We start from the raw sequence: 14,660 nt of genomic DNA, 5'->3' as shown, positions 1-14,660 counted from the left end.
GTCTCCTCAATTTTGTGCAGTGCTTAAATCCCACATCTGAATTTCCAGACTTCTGCCCCTGCGTGGCATGCAATAAGGGGTGCTGTGCACATTGCCCACCTTATTAATACAGTAAATGGACCTATGAGGCTGGGTTAGGACTGCCCCATTACTTGACTCTTATCAACCTATGGGGCCCTGATGCTCATGACATGGTTGCCAGGAAGTGATGCCCATCCCTGAGGTAGGAAAGAAACCCACTAGATTCTGGGTGACGGTAGTAGCATTTGGGAAAGTTCAGAGGGAAGGGAGAGCTCCTGATCACTCCACCCCGATGTCTGCTCTCAGCTAGAAGAGAAGATGCAAGCACTGGACCTCCCCAATGAGGAGGGTGCCTGAGCCTGAAACCAGAGATTGGTGGGATGGGTAGGCCGCAGCTCTGTGGGATGAATCACATAAGGAGGGCACAGGCCTCTTTCATCCCATGGGCATGCAGGAGGATCGCATTAACCTGTTGTGTTCTTTCACCCCTCTCCCTAACTCGGATGGATGACAGAACATCTTGGAGCAGTTTAACCCTGCCCTGGAGAACCTGGTCTACCTGGGCAACAACTACTTACGCACTTTCCACGGTGAGTGCTGTCTCGTCTCCCACCTGTGCCTAGTGGGGGGACAGCTGGGATTGTGTCCATGGGCATCGCCTTCAGTTGGCAGGTGGGGGGCGTCAGTCTGTGCTCCTGGGGCTGTTCTGAGCTTGTGGGTAGGCAGGAGAATAGGTGATGAGGACGGGAGGTGGCAAAGAAGGGAAGAGTTGAGGAAAAAGGGGGCAGAGGACAAGGATGGAGCAAGGTCATTTAGGGAAGCTTTAATCCAGCTGCCCTCTCTCCTTGTATTTCTGCAGCACTCTCTAAGGCGGCTGAAGTCTATTTTAAGGCAATACAGAAGATTGGGGAGCAAGCCCTGCAGAGCTCCACCTCGCAAATGCTGGGTAAGTTTCTCCAATGACCATCTCTGGGAGGTAGGTCAATTTGAAATGTTGCCCTCCTCTCCAGCCCATCCCATCCCCGCCCCAGTGCTCCCATTGCACCGAGCGGCATGAGGAACGAAGGACCGCACTGAGAAAGGAGCCTGAGTCTCCTGCATGACAACCCCCAGTGCGCTAGGCCCGGTGCGTGCAGCACTCCCAGCCCCCACTGATCCCGAGGCCTGAAAGCCAGGCTTTGTGCATGGCCTTGAAGAGCACTGACCCCCACAGAGCACTAGGCCCAGCCTCCCCGTGTCCCACCCACTTCAGAGACGGAAGCCCAGGCCTCCTGCTCTCCATGGTAGGCAGCGCATGGAGCCCTGGGGATCGCACAGCCCTGGCTGCAGCATTCTGATCCAAGCGTCCCAGCTATCATGTCACACAAACCATGTTCCGCATCCTCCCGGCGCTGAGGGAAACTCTGAATACATGAACCAACCGTAACGACGCTGTGCTGCCTTCGTGAGTCTGCAGCCAGCCTGAATCGAGAACTCGGCGAGACAGGAGGCAGCCCCCGTTCACCTGTGTGGGTTAGCTCTGAAACCTAAAGATGGCAATTTAACTATTTCACTGCTGATCACGTTAGCAAAAAGATCCAGCTAAACGTGGTTATCTCCCAGTCCCCAACTGCCTCCCATGACTTCCTCAGATCCCCAGTTGCTTCCTACTCAACAACCCGTCACTCTAACTACCCCCATCCATCGCAACTTATTCATACAAAAATTTGTGGCACATCTCAAACGGAAAACATGGGGACAGTGTAAACTAAATGGACTGTACTATCAAAATAAGCCACGTGGGGCGGGCACCACGAAGTGTGCTAGCATATTTAATTCTGCATTCTTTACAAACAGGATATTTAATGCAGATGAAGCTGTCACCAAATTTTCAGCCTGCTGCCGCAGTGTCATGCAGAATCCAGGGTCCTTGGGGCAGACTGTCGATGTGGCTTGCTGTGAAGTACACAATGGCTTGCCCTGGGGCACAGATCCCAGCCTTCCAACCCCTTGCTAACTCCACTATGCAAAAGACTGGGAGACCGGGAGCTGGTACCACGGTTTCCCATCGCACACTAAGCTACTAGCCCTCGGGTGTGGTTTATAACATGCAGATTCTGAGGGTAATCAGTGAAATCATAGAAAGGGATTGAGCAGCTGTTATAGAATGAAGCGAATTGGCTGAAACCCTCTCCTCACACCTTGGACCCAGCCCCAGCAGACAGCTTATGCATAGCGATAGTAGTTGGACTTTTGCACCAAGATAACGCTGCGCCCAGACATCTAACAGTGGCGATTAGTGCTAATGGCCCCTTTGTTCTAACTCTGGGGGAGAATGATGCACACAAGGAGGAAGGTCTGATTATGATACTTTGATCTCTTTTCTTGAAGGCCAAATTTTGATACAGATGTCTGACACCCACAGGCATATGAACTCTGACCTGGAAGTAGTGGTGAGTATCTTGACATGCCCCATCTCTACTGGGAGCAGCCGGTAGCCGTATGCTGGGCCTAATGGAGCTGTGTTTTATGGAGCTGCGGTGGCCAGATGCCACCTGTTGTTTCCATACCGAGTTTCGGGTGGGTTGCTCCCAGTTTGTGGTGAACAGAACTGGGGGAGGGGGTAGGGTTGCCAACTTTCTACTCGCACAAAACCGAACACTTTCCCCGCCCCTCCTTTGAGGCCCTGCCCCTTTTCACTCCATCCCCCCCTCCCTCTGTCGCTCAGTCTTCCCACCCTCACTCATTCACTCATTTTCACCAGGCTGGGGCAGGGGGTTGGGTGCTGGGGGTGGAGTGTGAGGGTTCCGGCTGAGGGTGCGAGCTCTGGTATGGGCCTGGGGATGCGGGATTTGGGGTGTAGGAGGGGGCTCCAGACTGGGACTGAGGTGTTTGAAGGGTGAGAGGGGGATCAGGGCTGGGGCAGGGGGTTGGGGCATGAGGATGGGTGAGGATTCTGGCTGAGGTTGAAGACTCTGAGGTGGGGCTGGGTATGAGGGGTTTGGGGTGCAGGAGGGTGCTCTGGGCTGGGATTGAGGGGTTCAGAAGGTGGGAGTGGGATCCGGGCTGGGGCAGGGGTTGCGATGTGGGAGGAGGTGCAGGCTGCGGCTGGGGGTGTGGGCTCTGGGGTGGGGTTGTGGATGAGGGGTTTGGAGTGCAGGAGGGTGCTCCGGGATGGGACTGAGGGCAGAAGGAGGATTAGGGCTGGGATAGGGGGTTGAGGCGTGGGAGGGGATCAGGGGTGCAGGCTCCAGGTGGCGCTTACCTCAAGCAGCTCCCAGAAGCAGCGGCATGTCCCCCCTCCGGCTCCTACATAGAGGCGCAGCCAGGCAGCTCTGCGTGCTGCCCCGTCCGCAGGTGCTGCCCCCACAGCTTTAGTTCCCGGCCAATGGGAGCTGCAGAGCCGGTGCACAGGAGCCGGAGGTGGGCCATGCTGCTGCTTCCGGGAGCTGTGTGGAGCCACAGCAGGTAGGGAGCCTGCCTTAGCCCCCCTGCGCTGCTGACTGGACTTTTAACAGCCCGGTCAGCAGTGCTGACCAGAGTCGCCAGGGTCCCTTTTCGACCAGTGTTCTAGTCAAAAACCGGACACCTCTCAACCCTAGGAGGGGGATGTAATCTAAGCAGCATCCAGTTCTGATGTGCCAATATTTCCATCTCCCTCCCTGGTAGTGTTGTTGGGGGTGGGGGTAGAAAGGGGAGGACTTGTGTAAAACAAGGATGTTAACCCTTTCCCAGCTGTGTGGTTGTTATTGATATGACAGCAGTGTCTAGAGGTCCCAACCTACATGGAGAGACAGCCTTCGCCCTTGAGAGCTTTCTGTCTGGATAGACAAGACAAAACGTAGGAGGAAAAGTGGTATTGACTCTCTGTCTGCAGATGCCTGGCTAAGCATGTCCATCAGGAGGCAGAGGAGTGGGGTTTCTCCTGGGCACTCCCTAACTCTCCCGTTTTGGGTCCTCCCACCCCCCAGCTGTCAGCAGTGCCCAGTAACACCAGTTGCTAGGGGCAGTTTGTAACAACTTCTCTGTCACGTCTAGGCTCAGACGTTCCACAAAGACCTGCTGCAGCATATAGAGAAAAACACCAAGCTGGACATGCAGTTTATCAAGGTGAGCCGCAGTCCTTCCCTGTCCCTTCTGAGCTGTTTGCAGGCTTCCCCCTCCCTCACCCCTAAGCAGGGTGCTGGAGCTCTCTCCCCACACCCTCACTGTGCCCCTCCCTCCTTTGAGTCCCTTAGCGCAGCTCAGGCTTTCACCCTCTCGCTGGTTTAGATCATTGTTTCATCCCTGAGGCGTTTTCAAGGATATTCCAGGCTTTCCCTGGGGCAGAGGTTGGGGAGTGTCTCGCGCCAACTGGAGAAAGAGAGACTTTCCTTTTGCCTAGCTGCCATGTCCTCATGGCCTGACTTGGCCAGCTCTCCCTTGGAGTTGCTAGGATTCACTGGGCTCCTAAGTCCCATTTTCAAAAGGAATTTACACCCATTGACTTTCAATGAGATTTAGACTCCTAAGTCCCCTCCCCGCTTTAGAAAATGTTCCTCATAGTTTCTGGTCTCCTTCTGTGCTCTCGGCAGGACAGCCATCAGCAGTACGAACTGGAGTATCAGCACAGGGCTGCCAACCTGGAGGAGTGCATGTCGGAGCTGTGGAGGATGGAGAGGACTCGAGACAAAAACACCTGGGAAATGAAGGTGGGAAATGAAGGGGAGGTAAGGATGGCCCTGAGACGCAGGCGAGTCTGGAATGAGGAGAGTGGTCATCACAAGCAGATGCTGATGATGCCTCCAGAGTCCTAGATAGCTTCTAGCTTGTCTCTCCCTTCCTTAGAATGGAAGGGGCTGCTCCCTTAGATGCAAAAGGCAGCAAGCTGACACACAGATAGGAGACATACTTTTTCACACAGGGTACCGTTAATCTGTGGAACTCCCTCCTGCAGAATGTTTCTGAGGCAAACTGCGTGGAAAGACTAAAATAAGATTAGGGGCCAGATCCCTATAAATGTTGTATGCTGCTTCAGCATAACAAAGGGGCTGTAAAGGCTGATGACCCAGTCATGTGAGGGGAACCCCGGGTGTATGCCCCCAAATACTGCTCTGTGCAGACTCAGGGTGCTGCACTGACATCAATCCCTCCTCCGCTTGTGCACCCAGGAGAATGTGAGGCGCTTGCAGTCAGAGATGCAGGCATTTGTCTCTGAGAGCCAGCGGGCTGCCGCACTGGAGGAGAAGCGCCGCTACCGCTTCCTGGCTGAAAAGCACCAGCTGCTCTCCAGCACCTTCCTCCAGGTGTACAGCAGGGTAAGGAGGGGGCTTGACCTGAGGTTGGGGGGAGGGACATAGCCATAGCCCCTTTGTCCTGCCCTGAGTGAAGGGGACTGGACTAGAAGACCTCTTGAGGTCCCTTCCAGTCCTACATTTCTATGATTCTATGTGGGGATGTGTAGCTTACAATTCTTGTCTAAGAAAAGTTTCTAACCTAAAGCAGCTTTTCTGCATCACCGACCCACATGGTGGGGGATCCACCGTTCGAAGATACAGAGAGAGCTGCCTCTTTGTCCACTAAGTGATGGTTCACAAGGGGCCCTTCTGCTTCTCTTTATACCCCTCAAAGTTCATTGTCTTTTCCTTAAGAGTTAGGATGACCCGCCAGGGTTCAGACTGCGGTATCCTGCAGTGTGCCGATGTCATGCTATTGCCCCATCCTCCTGATAACTGGTGTTTATCTCCGAGGCAAATTGTCTCTGGCATCATCATGCTCAATTGACATCATAGACGGAGGCAAGCAGGCAAATCAACATTCCTTTGTCTAGGACAAACTTGTTCATGAGGTCTGCCCCCAAAGCATAGTGCATTTCTGGCGCATGTACATAGCTCTTTAAGCACCGTCCATCACATGATGATATTGATGACCGGTGTGTCACCAGCTTTGAGCTGATACTTCACACAACACTTGTCACAGATAAATGCCGTGACAGCAGTGTGTTAGGGGTAGTGAGTATGTCAGGCCTGATGGGAATTACAGAACAGTCGGCCCTCTGCCAATCAGGATTGAGGGGCTCGTAGAGTGGCGAGGGTGTCTCACCTGCCTCAACCTGCTGATGGCAATGCACTTAGGTACAGGTTGTAGCTTGTTTTGGGTCCTCACTCTTTAATTTCCCCTTTCCCCCTCACAGCTGATCTGCTCCCATTCTCCCCCTGATCTCTCCTCTCAATCTTTCCCCAGGCCTGGGGCATCATCCAGAGCAAGGTGCCAAAATGGAAGGAGCAGTTGGAGGCCAGCCGCAATCCAAGCAGCAGACACTCCCCGAGCCTGCTCAGTGCCTCCCATGGCCAGGGGTACACGTCAGGCCGCCTGACTCCCAGCTGCCTCGACATGGTGAGAAAAATGCCAACAAATGATCTGTCCAGTAATGGGGGGGTGCCTGGGATGGCCCCTCCCAGGGCAGAGATCCCAGAACAGAGGGTCAGCCCAGCTTTTTCCCAGGGTCTGTTATTTTTTGAGGGGTGGGAGGCAATCCCCTGTGTCCCCATTAATCTATACCTCCAGGCCTCACCTGATTTTCCTCCCTTGGTAGCATTAGCTATACAAGACGAGGTGTGGGGGGTGGGTGGGGAAAGCTTGTGTGTGTAGGAGTGTTGGGGGTGGGGAAGGATACAATCCTTTAGGGACCAGGCTTCTCTCGAAGAGAGATCTCCTCTATGTGGTGCTCACGCTCACCTTCATTTCCTTCCAACAGCCTCAGAGGCCTCTGGGAGATTTTGGCTCAGCCATGACTGGACGTAGTTCAAGCCCCTTCCCCCAGGAGCCTGCAGAACTTCTTAGACCCTCTCCTCAGCCAGAGCCAACCAGGAGAGGTCTGCAGAAGACTTCATCTGCTGGTAAGACTGGGTAGATGGGGGTAGTGGTGTGAGGCTGGTTGTACCTTATTTGAGCAGGTACAGGCTGGATTTGGGAGGGACAAATCTGTCCATAATGCATTTGTCCCAGGGTGCACTTGGGCACCTGTTCTATGCAAGGACGAGAGGGCAGGGTATATGGAGGGTGGGGGTGAAGGCCACAAGTGAATGAACAGGGAGCCAAACGGGCAGAGGCAGGGCCCCTTTAGGGAAGCTGTGTGAGTGGGATAGGGAAGCCCAGGTCCTAATGGACAATGGAGGTTTCTCACTCCTTCAGTGGTGGGTCCCTCCTAGCCAGGCTGGGGTCTTGCAGGGGGAGTCTGGGGTTGAAAGAAGCCCTTTGAATCCTCTCACGCCTTGGTGGCTCTTGGCAGGCTCACTCTCCGCCAGCCAGCGCTCGCGCTCCAGCTCCTTCGGTGAGCGGGCAGGAGGAGGCAGCGACGTGTTTAGAGTCCAGACAATTGTGCCCCACTCTGCTGGCACCAACCGCACCTTGCTGGGGTTCAACCTCGGGGACATCATCATGGTGCTGATCCCAGAGGCGCAGAACGGCTGGCTGTACGGCAAGCTAGAGGGATCATCCACGTAAGTGCGCTCGGCCTGTCTCCGTGGCGCTGGGCTGGAGGGGGGATCTTGGCGAAGGCAGCAAGCCAGCTGTGAAGAGCTGGGCTCCAAGGGTTAATGCCCTGCCCTCAAACCTTTCTGCTTAACAAAGGCAATGCCGGTCGTGGTCTAGCCGAGGGGTTTCTCACTTACATGGGCAGCAGCTACTGCTCCGGCAAAGTGCTTGGCACCACATGGAACAGTTACCGCATGGCACAACAGGTGCCATCCCTGGCCTGGCATCCGATATGGGGCATGGGTTACTGGCAACCTGGGGCAGGGTGTGGGTTGGAATTTGTGGGGTGCTTGCTCGCCATATAGTTCTTACCCAGATGCTGCCTTTCTATTTGAGGTTCATTAGTCCCAGCTGTGTCTACCTTTGGAGAAGGGGAGTTTCCAGAAGAGAGTCCCAGGGGAGTCTCCAAAACTGTCCTCGCTTTCTGGAGTTGGCCTTGTCTCTGTCCAAAAAAGTGCCCAATATGAGCCCCCTCCCAACGGTGCAGGGGGAGCTCTTCCAGGAAAACCCAGGTGCTGGTGGCTTAGTAAATGGTGCTCTTTCCTCTAAGTCGTCCCTGAACGAAGGCCTTGACCTGGTGCTAGAGGGGGTCCACGTGCTGCTGGAAGTGCTGTTCTTTCAGCTCAGACACAAGGCAAAGGCTCGGTGACTGGTGGCCATTTTAAGATCTCATCATGGCCCTCCATGCAATGGGCATGTTTGCCCCTGTGCCCTGGCCAGACTCCACGACGTAAGGGAAAGGGAATGCTAAGAAACGTGTTGCTGCAAAGGCTCATTGTCCCCTCTGTCTCCGGGGCCTTAGGAGCGGCTGGTTCCCCAAAGCTTTCGTAAAGCCCCTGGAGGTAGTAAGAGACCCGGAGGAACTGCCCAGCAGGTAATGGGAGCTGCTGAAGTGCATGTTTGTACGTCTTTCACGCAAGTGTGTGATGCAATGTCCTGTGTGGTGCTGCCCATCAAGGCTACGGCTCTTGAGCACGCTCAAGAACTTGTCTGAGGGCCATTGGCACTCTTGGACATGGCTTTTCTCAATTAAACTGTGACATGTTGCTCTCATTACGGCTCTCTCAATAAGGGCACAATATTTCCAGAGGCCTTTAAATCTCTAGTTAGGTAAATCCTAGGGGTACATATTCCGTGTGGAAACCGAAATATTCCCTCTGGAGAGATCCTGGGAAGGGGGAGGACCCAGACCACATTTGCTGTATGGAGAGACCCCAGAGCACTCTTCCCCAGAGCTGGATTCTGGCCTTTTCTTCTTCCTTTTCTTCTTCGGATCTCTCCTTTCCGCTCTTGTTCAGGTCCTTCCCGCTGCGGAGCAGTCACAGCGTGGATGGCCTGGATTGCCCCAGTGTCCCAGGAAATTACCGACACAACGCTGCCCTGCCCCAGTCACCAAGCCCTTCTCCAGCCTCACGTGGTGCTGGCAGCTGCCGGAGCAGCTTGGTTAGCGCTGCTGCTCCTTCGGATTCCAAGGTGAGTGGGCGCGGCGCTATTCTAACCTGAGCTAAGGCAGTGAGAAGGGATCTGTGGGTTAGGGTGTGTCCCTCAACCAACACTGACCTTCGCTTTCACATCCTTTCTAATTATGAGGATAGTTAACCGGTTACCAAGGGAGGCTGTGGAAACCCCCATCACGGGAGGGTTTTAAGAACAGGGTGGACAAACACCTGTCAAGGATGGTCTAGGTTTACTCAGTGCCTCAGTACAGGGAGCTGGACTTGGTGACCTCTTGAGGTCCCTTCCAGCCCTACATTTCTGGGATGCCATGATACACACCCGCTCCAACCACGCTTAGCGGGAAGGGAAGGGTCATCCTGACCTCACTGAATCACAGATGTCATCCATCTCTCCCATGCTTCTGGGCCTCTTTAGTGCTGCTGCTGGTCATCCATGAATCCATCCTAGCTGATCTCAGCTACTCTGCTGGGCATGGGCTGCTTTGCAGCTACTCCTGTCCATCCCTTTGCACCTCCCTGCAAGATGAAGTCGTCTTCAGCACATCTCCTGTCCATCCGTCCCTAGCAAACTCTGTGCTCCATCCCGTGGAAGAGCTCTGGGCTCCTCTCACTTCTTCCCTTTATTACGCAGCAGGGGCCCTTCAGTTCACTCCTCTTCTCCACGACATCCCAGCCTGGTTTCTGGTGGCTCCGGGGTGGCAGCTCTTTCTGCTAAAAGTAGGACCATGAGTGATGGAGCTGGGCTGGAGACCAGCTGACAGAGATGCCGTCCTCCTTGCCCTGATAAGGCTAGGGATAGCTCTTTTGTGTGCCTCTTCTAAAGGCAGCTGAGGATGGGGAAGGGTGAATAAAAGCCTGGGAGCAGAGGTCCTGCATTTGGGTCTCAGCAAGGTGGGGGATAGAATACAGAGGCTTTCACCCAATTTGGACCCAGAATGGGGCAGGAAGGCAGGGTGAAGGGCAGAAGTGTGTTTGGATGGCTCAGGGGATTGGGGGATGGGATTTGGAGCCTGTCCTCTCTAGGTGATTGGTTCCAATCCCAGGCTGGAGGGACCTGGATGGTTCAAGGGATTGAGAAATGGAATATGTAGCTTTTCACCTCTGGGTCTGTGGTTCTGGTGAAGCCCCAGTCTGCCCAGCTTGCGGGATTGGAATGCAGACATGTAATGTACCCCCTAAAAGTCACTGGTTCCAATCCAGACGCAGGCTGGGAAACTGGACAGCTCAGGTGATCGAGGAGTGGGAGCTTTTCTCCTCTGGCTCTGAGCCAGCCGCAGGTCAGCAGTCAATGAAAGTCAATCCCAGCTGATGACTGTGGAGCAAGCTGTGTGAAATGAGTTGGGGTCTTAATCCAGCACCTAGTGGGGCAGATATTTGCATCACAAGTCCCACTATCGCCAGTTGTTATCACTCCCTTCGGGGGCTCGGCAGGTATCGGGTTGAAATGGGCTGTGGCAACTGAACTCTCCTCTCCGGGTTGGTCCCTCCAGGGCAGCCCAGAGGCCGTTTAGGGCTGTGAATGTTGGGATCTTGCTGTATCTGTATATTCTATGAGTAGGGCCCTACCAAATTCACGGCCCATTTTGGTCAATATCACAGTCACAGGGTTTAAAAATAGCAAATGTCATGAGTTCAGGTATTTAAATCTGAAATTTCAGGGTGTTATAATTGCAAGGGTCCTGATCCAAAGAGGCATTGTGGGGGGGTCGCAAGGTCATTGTAGGGGGGGTTGCGATGCTGCTACTCTTGCTGGCGGCGGCGTTGCCTTCAGAGCCCGGCAGCTGGAGAGCGGCGGCTGCCGGCCGGGAGCCCAGCTCTGAAGGCAGCGCCGCCGCCAGCAGCAGGGCAGAAGGAAGGGTGTCAATACCATACCTTGCCATCCTTCCTTCTGCCCTGCTGGTGGTGGAGGGTGACATGCTATGGCATTGCCACCTGTACTTCTGTGCTGCTGTTGGCAGGGTGCTGCCTTCAGAGCTGGGTGCCTGGCCAACAGCCACTGCTCTCTGGCTGACCAGCTCCGAAGCCAGTGCAGACATAAGGGTGGCAATATCATGACCCCCCTGCAACTCCCTTTTGGGTCAGGACCCCCAGTTTGAGATACGCTGGTCTCCCCTGTGAAATCTGTATACTATTGGGTAAAAGCACATAAAAGACCAGATTTCACAGGTGGGGAGACCAGATTTCACAGTCTGTGACCTGTTTTTCATGGCCGTGAATTTGGTAGGGCCCTATATATGAGGCTGTAGGAAGCATGCAGGGGGCAGGAGATGGTATCCCAGGCCCTCCTGTGATCAGAGGAGGCATCTCTGGCCATGCTGGCCTGTGAATTCTAGTGCCAGTTTCATTTGTTTGCTCTTTGCTGTGCTCTGCGGATCCTGAACTCCCATGATCAGAAATGCACCCTCCTCCCTGAGAAAGAGAGGGGGGCCTGGGAGCCTGTGTGTGGAGGGACAAAATCCCCTCTTCCCCCTGCACAGAAAGGGGGATATTTGTTCTCTGCAATTCTGCTTTAGTGGGATTTTTCAAAAGCACCTAAGCTATTTAGGAGCCCAAGTCCAATAAATGGGAATTGGAGACTGGGATATGGAGTCTATCATCCCGTTAGTGGGACTTGGGCTTTGTAATTGTTTAGGTGCTTTTGAAAATCCCACTGTGTGTTTGTGTGTGTGTGTGTGTCTTTCCCTCCTCCAGCCTTTGTGCCTCTCTCTAACCTGCACAATGTGCTTGCTCTCAGATTTTGACCCTTTATCTCGTTTTGTTGCAGAAGTCAGCTGTGCAGGAGCAGCCCCCAGAGCTCTTCCCCCGGTAAGTGAAGTCTGGGATCCCTGGTGGTTTTATCTTATTGTTTGGAAAGTCCTGGAGAACTGGGGAGGTGCCTGGGGAAAAGCAAGTGTGGTACCAGTCTTCCAAAAAAGGAAGGAAGGATGATCATGACAATTACTGCCCTGTTGACTAACTCCTATCGCTGTTAAAATCATAGAACAATGAATGAGAGGAAGGAAAAAACACTCAGGCTCTAGAAAGGCCCCCCAGGCTCCTCTCTGTCCTCTCCTGGAGGAACTGGAATAAGAGCTCTCAGGTTGAGGAGATGATGAATTGGGTCCCTCAGAACTGCCCATTTGGAAGGGTCCAAAGGGAGGGAGTAACTAAGAGCAAATTAGGACAGGAAAGTCAGGCCAGTGAAAGCTGCTGGATCATCACTTAGTCTCCCAAGGGAAGTGGTATGGAAGCCCCATCATGAGGGACACTAAAACTATTCTGGACGGGCACTAACAAATGTTAGTGCCCCGTCCCATTAGCAAGCTGCACCAGCCCCAGGGAGATGACAAGGTGGATCTGACAGGCTTTCGCCATCTCCTCTCCGTCCTCTGAACCTTTCTGAGAATACAAAGTGGGGTGAGCTCTCTAGTGGGGGATGGGATGGGCGACTGGCAGGGCAGGAGGCGACTCTTGGAAATGCTGTCCAATGGTCAAGGCGGATTGAAAGAGCAGGGGGACCTCTTGCTTGCCCCAGCCAAAGGGCAGGGGGAGAGGAGGAGCCACATGCCCAAGTCACCTTCCTATTCTCTCTTATTTGAACCATTGCTCCCTCTCCCAACTCCTCCTCCTTCACTGTCTAATTGCTCATCTTGTGAACTGTGCCAAGGCTAGGGGGGAATGGCCATGCCAGGGTGGAGGAGGGGTTCCTGTCCAGGGAGAGGGAGGGGAGTGGCTCTACCAGGAGGGGGTGAAGAGGAGAGGGAGGGAATGGTCCTGTCAGTAGGAGGTTGGGGGGGCAGTCCCATGCAGGGAAGGAAGGGGAATGGACCTGTCAGGGGGCATGAGGAGGAAGGTTACCAGGAGAGAGTACGGGGATGTATTATAATTAATGGCATTGGTAACTTGCACCTAGTGGGCCCCCATCCGAATGAGACTGTTTCTCACTCTCAGCAGGGAAGCTTTCCACTGTCCCTGTAGCGGGTCCCCATAACATTCTCTGTGACGGGGCCTCTGCCAGGGCCCCATGGCCGGGCGGTACTGAAACAGGCTTTCCTGAGCCTTTATTTCTCCTCTTGCCTTTCTCCTTACAGCGGCACCAATCCATTTGCCACAGTAAAGCTGCGCCCCACCGTCACCAACGACCGGTCTGCACCCATCATCCAGTGAAAGGAGGTGGCGGAGAGCAGCAGATTCTGGGGGGTTGACAGAAGCAGAAGTGCTAGAAACACACAGTCCTTTCCCATTCCTGGGCCACCGTGACCTCGGGTTGGCACTAACCTAGTGCAGTTTCTCAGGGCACGGCCCCAGTGGTGGAGCGTCTCTGTCTTGCCCCCTGTGTCTGGCGCTCTCCAGCAGTAAATAGATTCCCTGGTTTTCTTTGGAGTGATGTGTGTGATGCTGGTCATGCTGAGTGGAAGGCGTCCCTGGGATACCGGTGCTGGTAGCATGGGCAGGGGGTTGCTTATACCTAAGCACTGGGAACTGGAGGAGGGCACGTCTCTCATTGGTCTGTGCACCTGCGCTGCAAGGGGTGCTATTGGCAGGGGAAAAGGAGAACCCTACCCAGCCCCTACTCTCTTTGTTGTAAAGCACTGACGGTTATTTGGCCACTGAGCAGATTCCTGACCTACGTTTGGGGTTAGGTCCCTGCTCGATGGATCAGCGGATAACTGCATGGCAGGGGTCTTCTCCTCTCGGCCCCTCGTCCCAGGGCCTTGGGCAACTGGCCACTGCGTTTCCAAGAGCTTTGTGGGGAGGCTGCCTGCCCGTTCGCAGTGCCCTCTCCTCCACCCTCTTGCTTGGTAGCCCCAGGGTTGGATTAAGATGGGAGGGGAAACCCAGCTGCGCAGCCTTGTTTGATTCTGTACATAATAACAATAATATATTTTTTAAATAAAATGGAAAACACAACCTCCCTGTGTGTCCTGGTTCCTCTGACCGTCCTTCCTGTCTGCCTCCCCGGGGGGATGCCAGGGGCAGGTGTCCACCAGGAAAACTAAGATTTGGGAAAGCTTAGCCTTGGGTAGGTCCACACAGTAAGCGGCAGCTTGTGGCAGTCTCAGAACCTGCATCTACAGCCTTGGGCTTGTGGGGCTCTAAAAATAGCTCTGTAGACCTTCGGGCTTGGTGTGGACGCCCAGGCAGGTGGGTTGGCTTCAGAGCCCGAGGCGCAAGAGCAACCTGGCTGTTTTTAGCGCCATGGCGAGAGCCCCAGGCTGTTGACCTAGGCTCTGAATCTCGCTGCTGCAGGCTGTGTAGACATACCCTATGGTGCCTAAGCCTTGCTAATACGTGTGGCTCGAGTGGTTAAACCACCTCGACAAATCTCTGAGTCTTCTGCCTCCACCTGCCTAAGGGACCGGGGGTTTGCTCCTCAGCCTTGCTGTGGCCCCTTGGTGCTGGGTAAAACGGAGGAAAGGGTCTCCAATGCTCTTGCTATCGGGAGCCACCTGTCTGCTTCTCTTGGCCTCACCAACTCTCCATCTCGTTTACAATCTCGCTTCTCCTGTGCTGCAGCCTCACTAATGTCTCCTTTCCTTCATTTGAATTCAGCTTCACAGCAGCACCGAACACTGTGGTGTGTTTTGAGCCAGAGTTCTTGTGAAAGCCACTGCCCGGAGGAAAGCTGTAGAGTGTGTGTGTGTAAGAGAGAGAGAGAGACAGACAGACAGGCAGGCCTGCAGCTGTATTAGAGCTGTGGTTTTAACT

The 14,660-nt window shown here is 54.2% G+C and overlaps 1 protein-coding gene across 1 annotated transcript; it reads left to right on the top strand.

The window, feature by feature from the left end:
* The first annotated feature begins 203 nt into the window (after positions 1-203).
* BAIAP2L2 (BAR/IMD domain containing adaptor protein 2 like 2) lies at positions 204-13,842 on the top strand. Its single transcript, XM_077829652.1, has 13 exons — positions 204-611; positions 881-967; positions 2,392-2,453; positions 4,039-4,110; positions 4,575-4,691; positions 5,151-5,297; positions 6,223-6,375; positions 6,737-6,878; positions 7,271-7,481; positions 8,318-8,389; positions 8,814-8,988; positions 11,737-11,777; positions 13,043-13,842. The coding sequence occupies exons 2-13, from the start codon at positions 961-963 to the stop codon at positions 13,116-13,118; spliced, it is 1,275 nt and encodes a 424-aa protein (XP_077685778.1). The 5' UTR covers positions 204-611; positions 881-960; the 3' UTR covers positions 13,119-13,842.
* Positions 13,843-14,660: the final 818 nt, after the last annotated feature.

This window comes from Eretmochelys imbricata, chromosome 1 (assembly GCF_965152235.1).
Source record: "Eretmochelys imbricata isolate rEreImb1 chromosome 1, rEreImb1.hap1, whole genome shotgun sequence".
NCBI classification, from domain to species: Eukaryota; Metazoa; Chordata; order Testudines; family Cheloniidae; genus Eretmochelys; species Eretmochelys imbricata.
The sequence above is the reverse complement of the archived record's forward strand: the minus strand, read 5'-3'. Positions and strand labels throughout refer to the sequence as shown.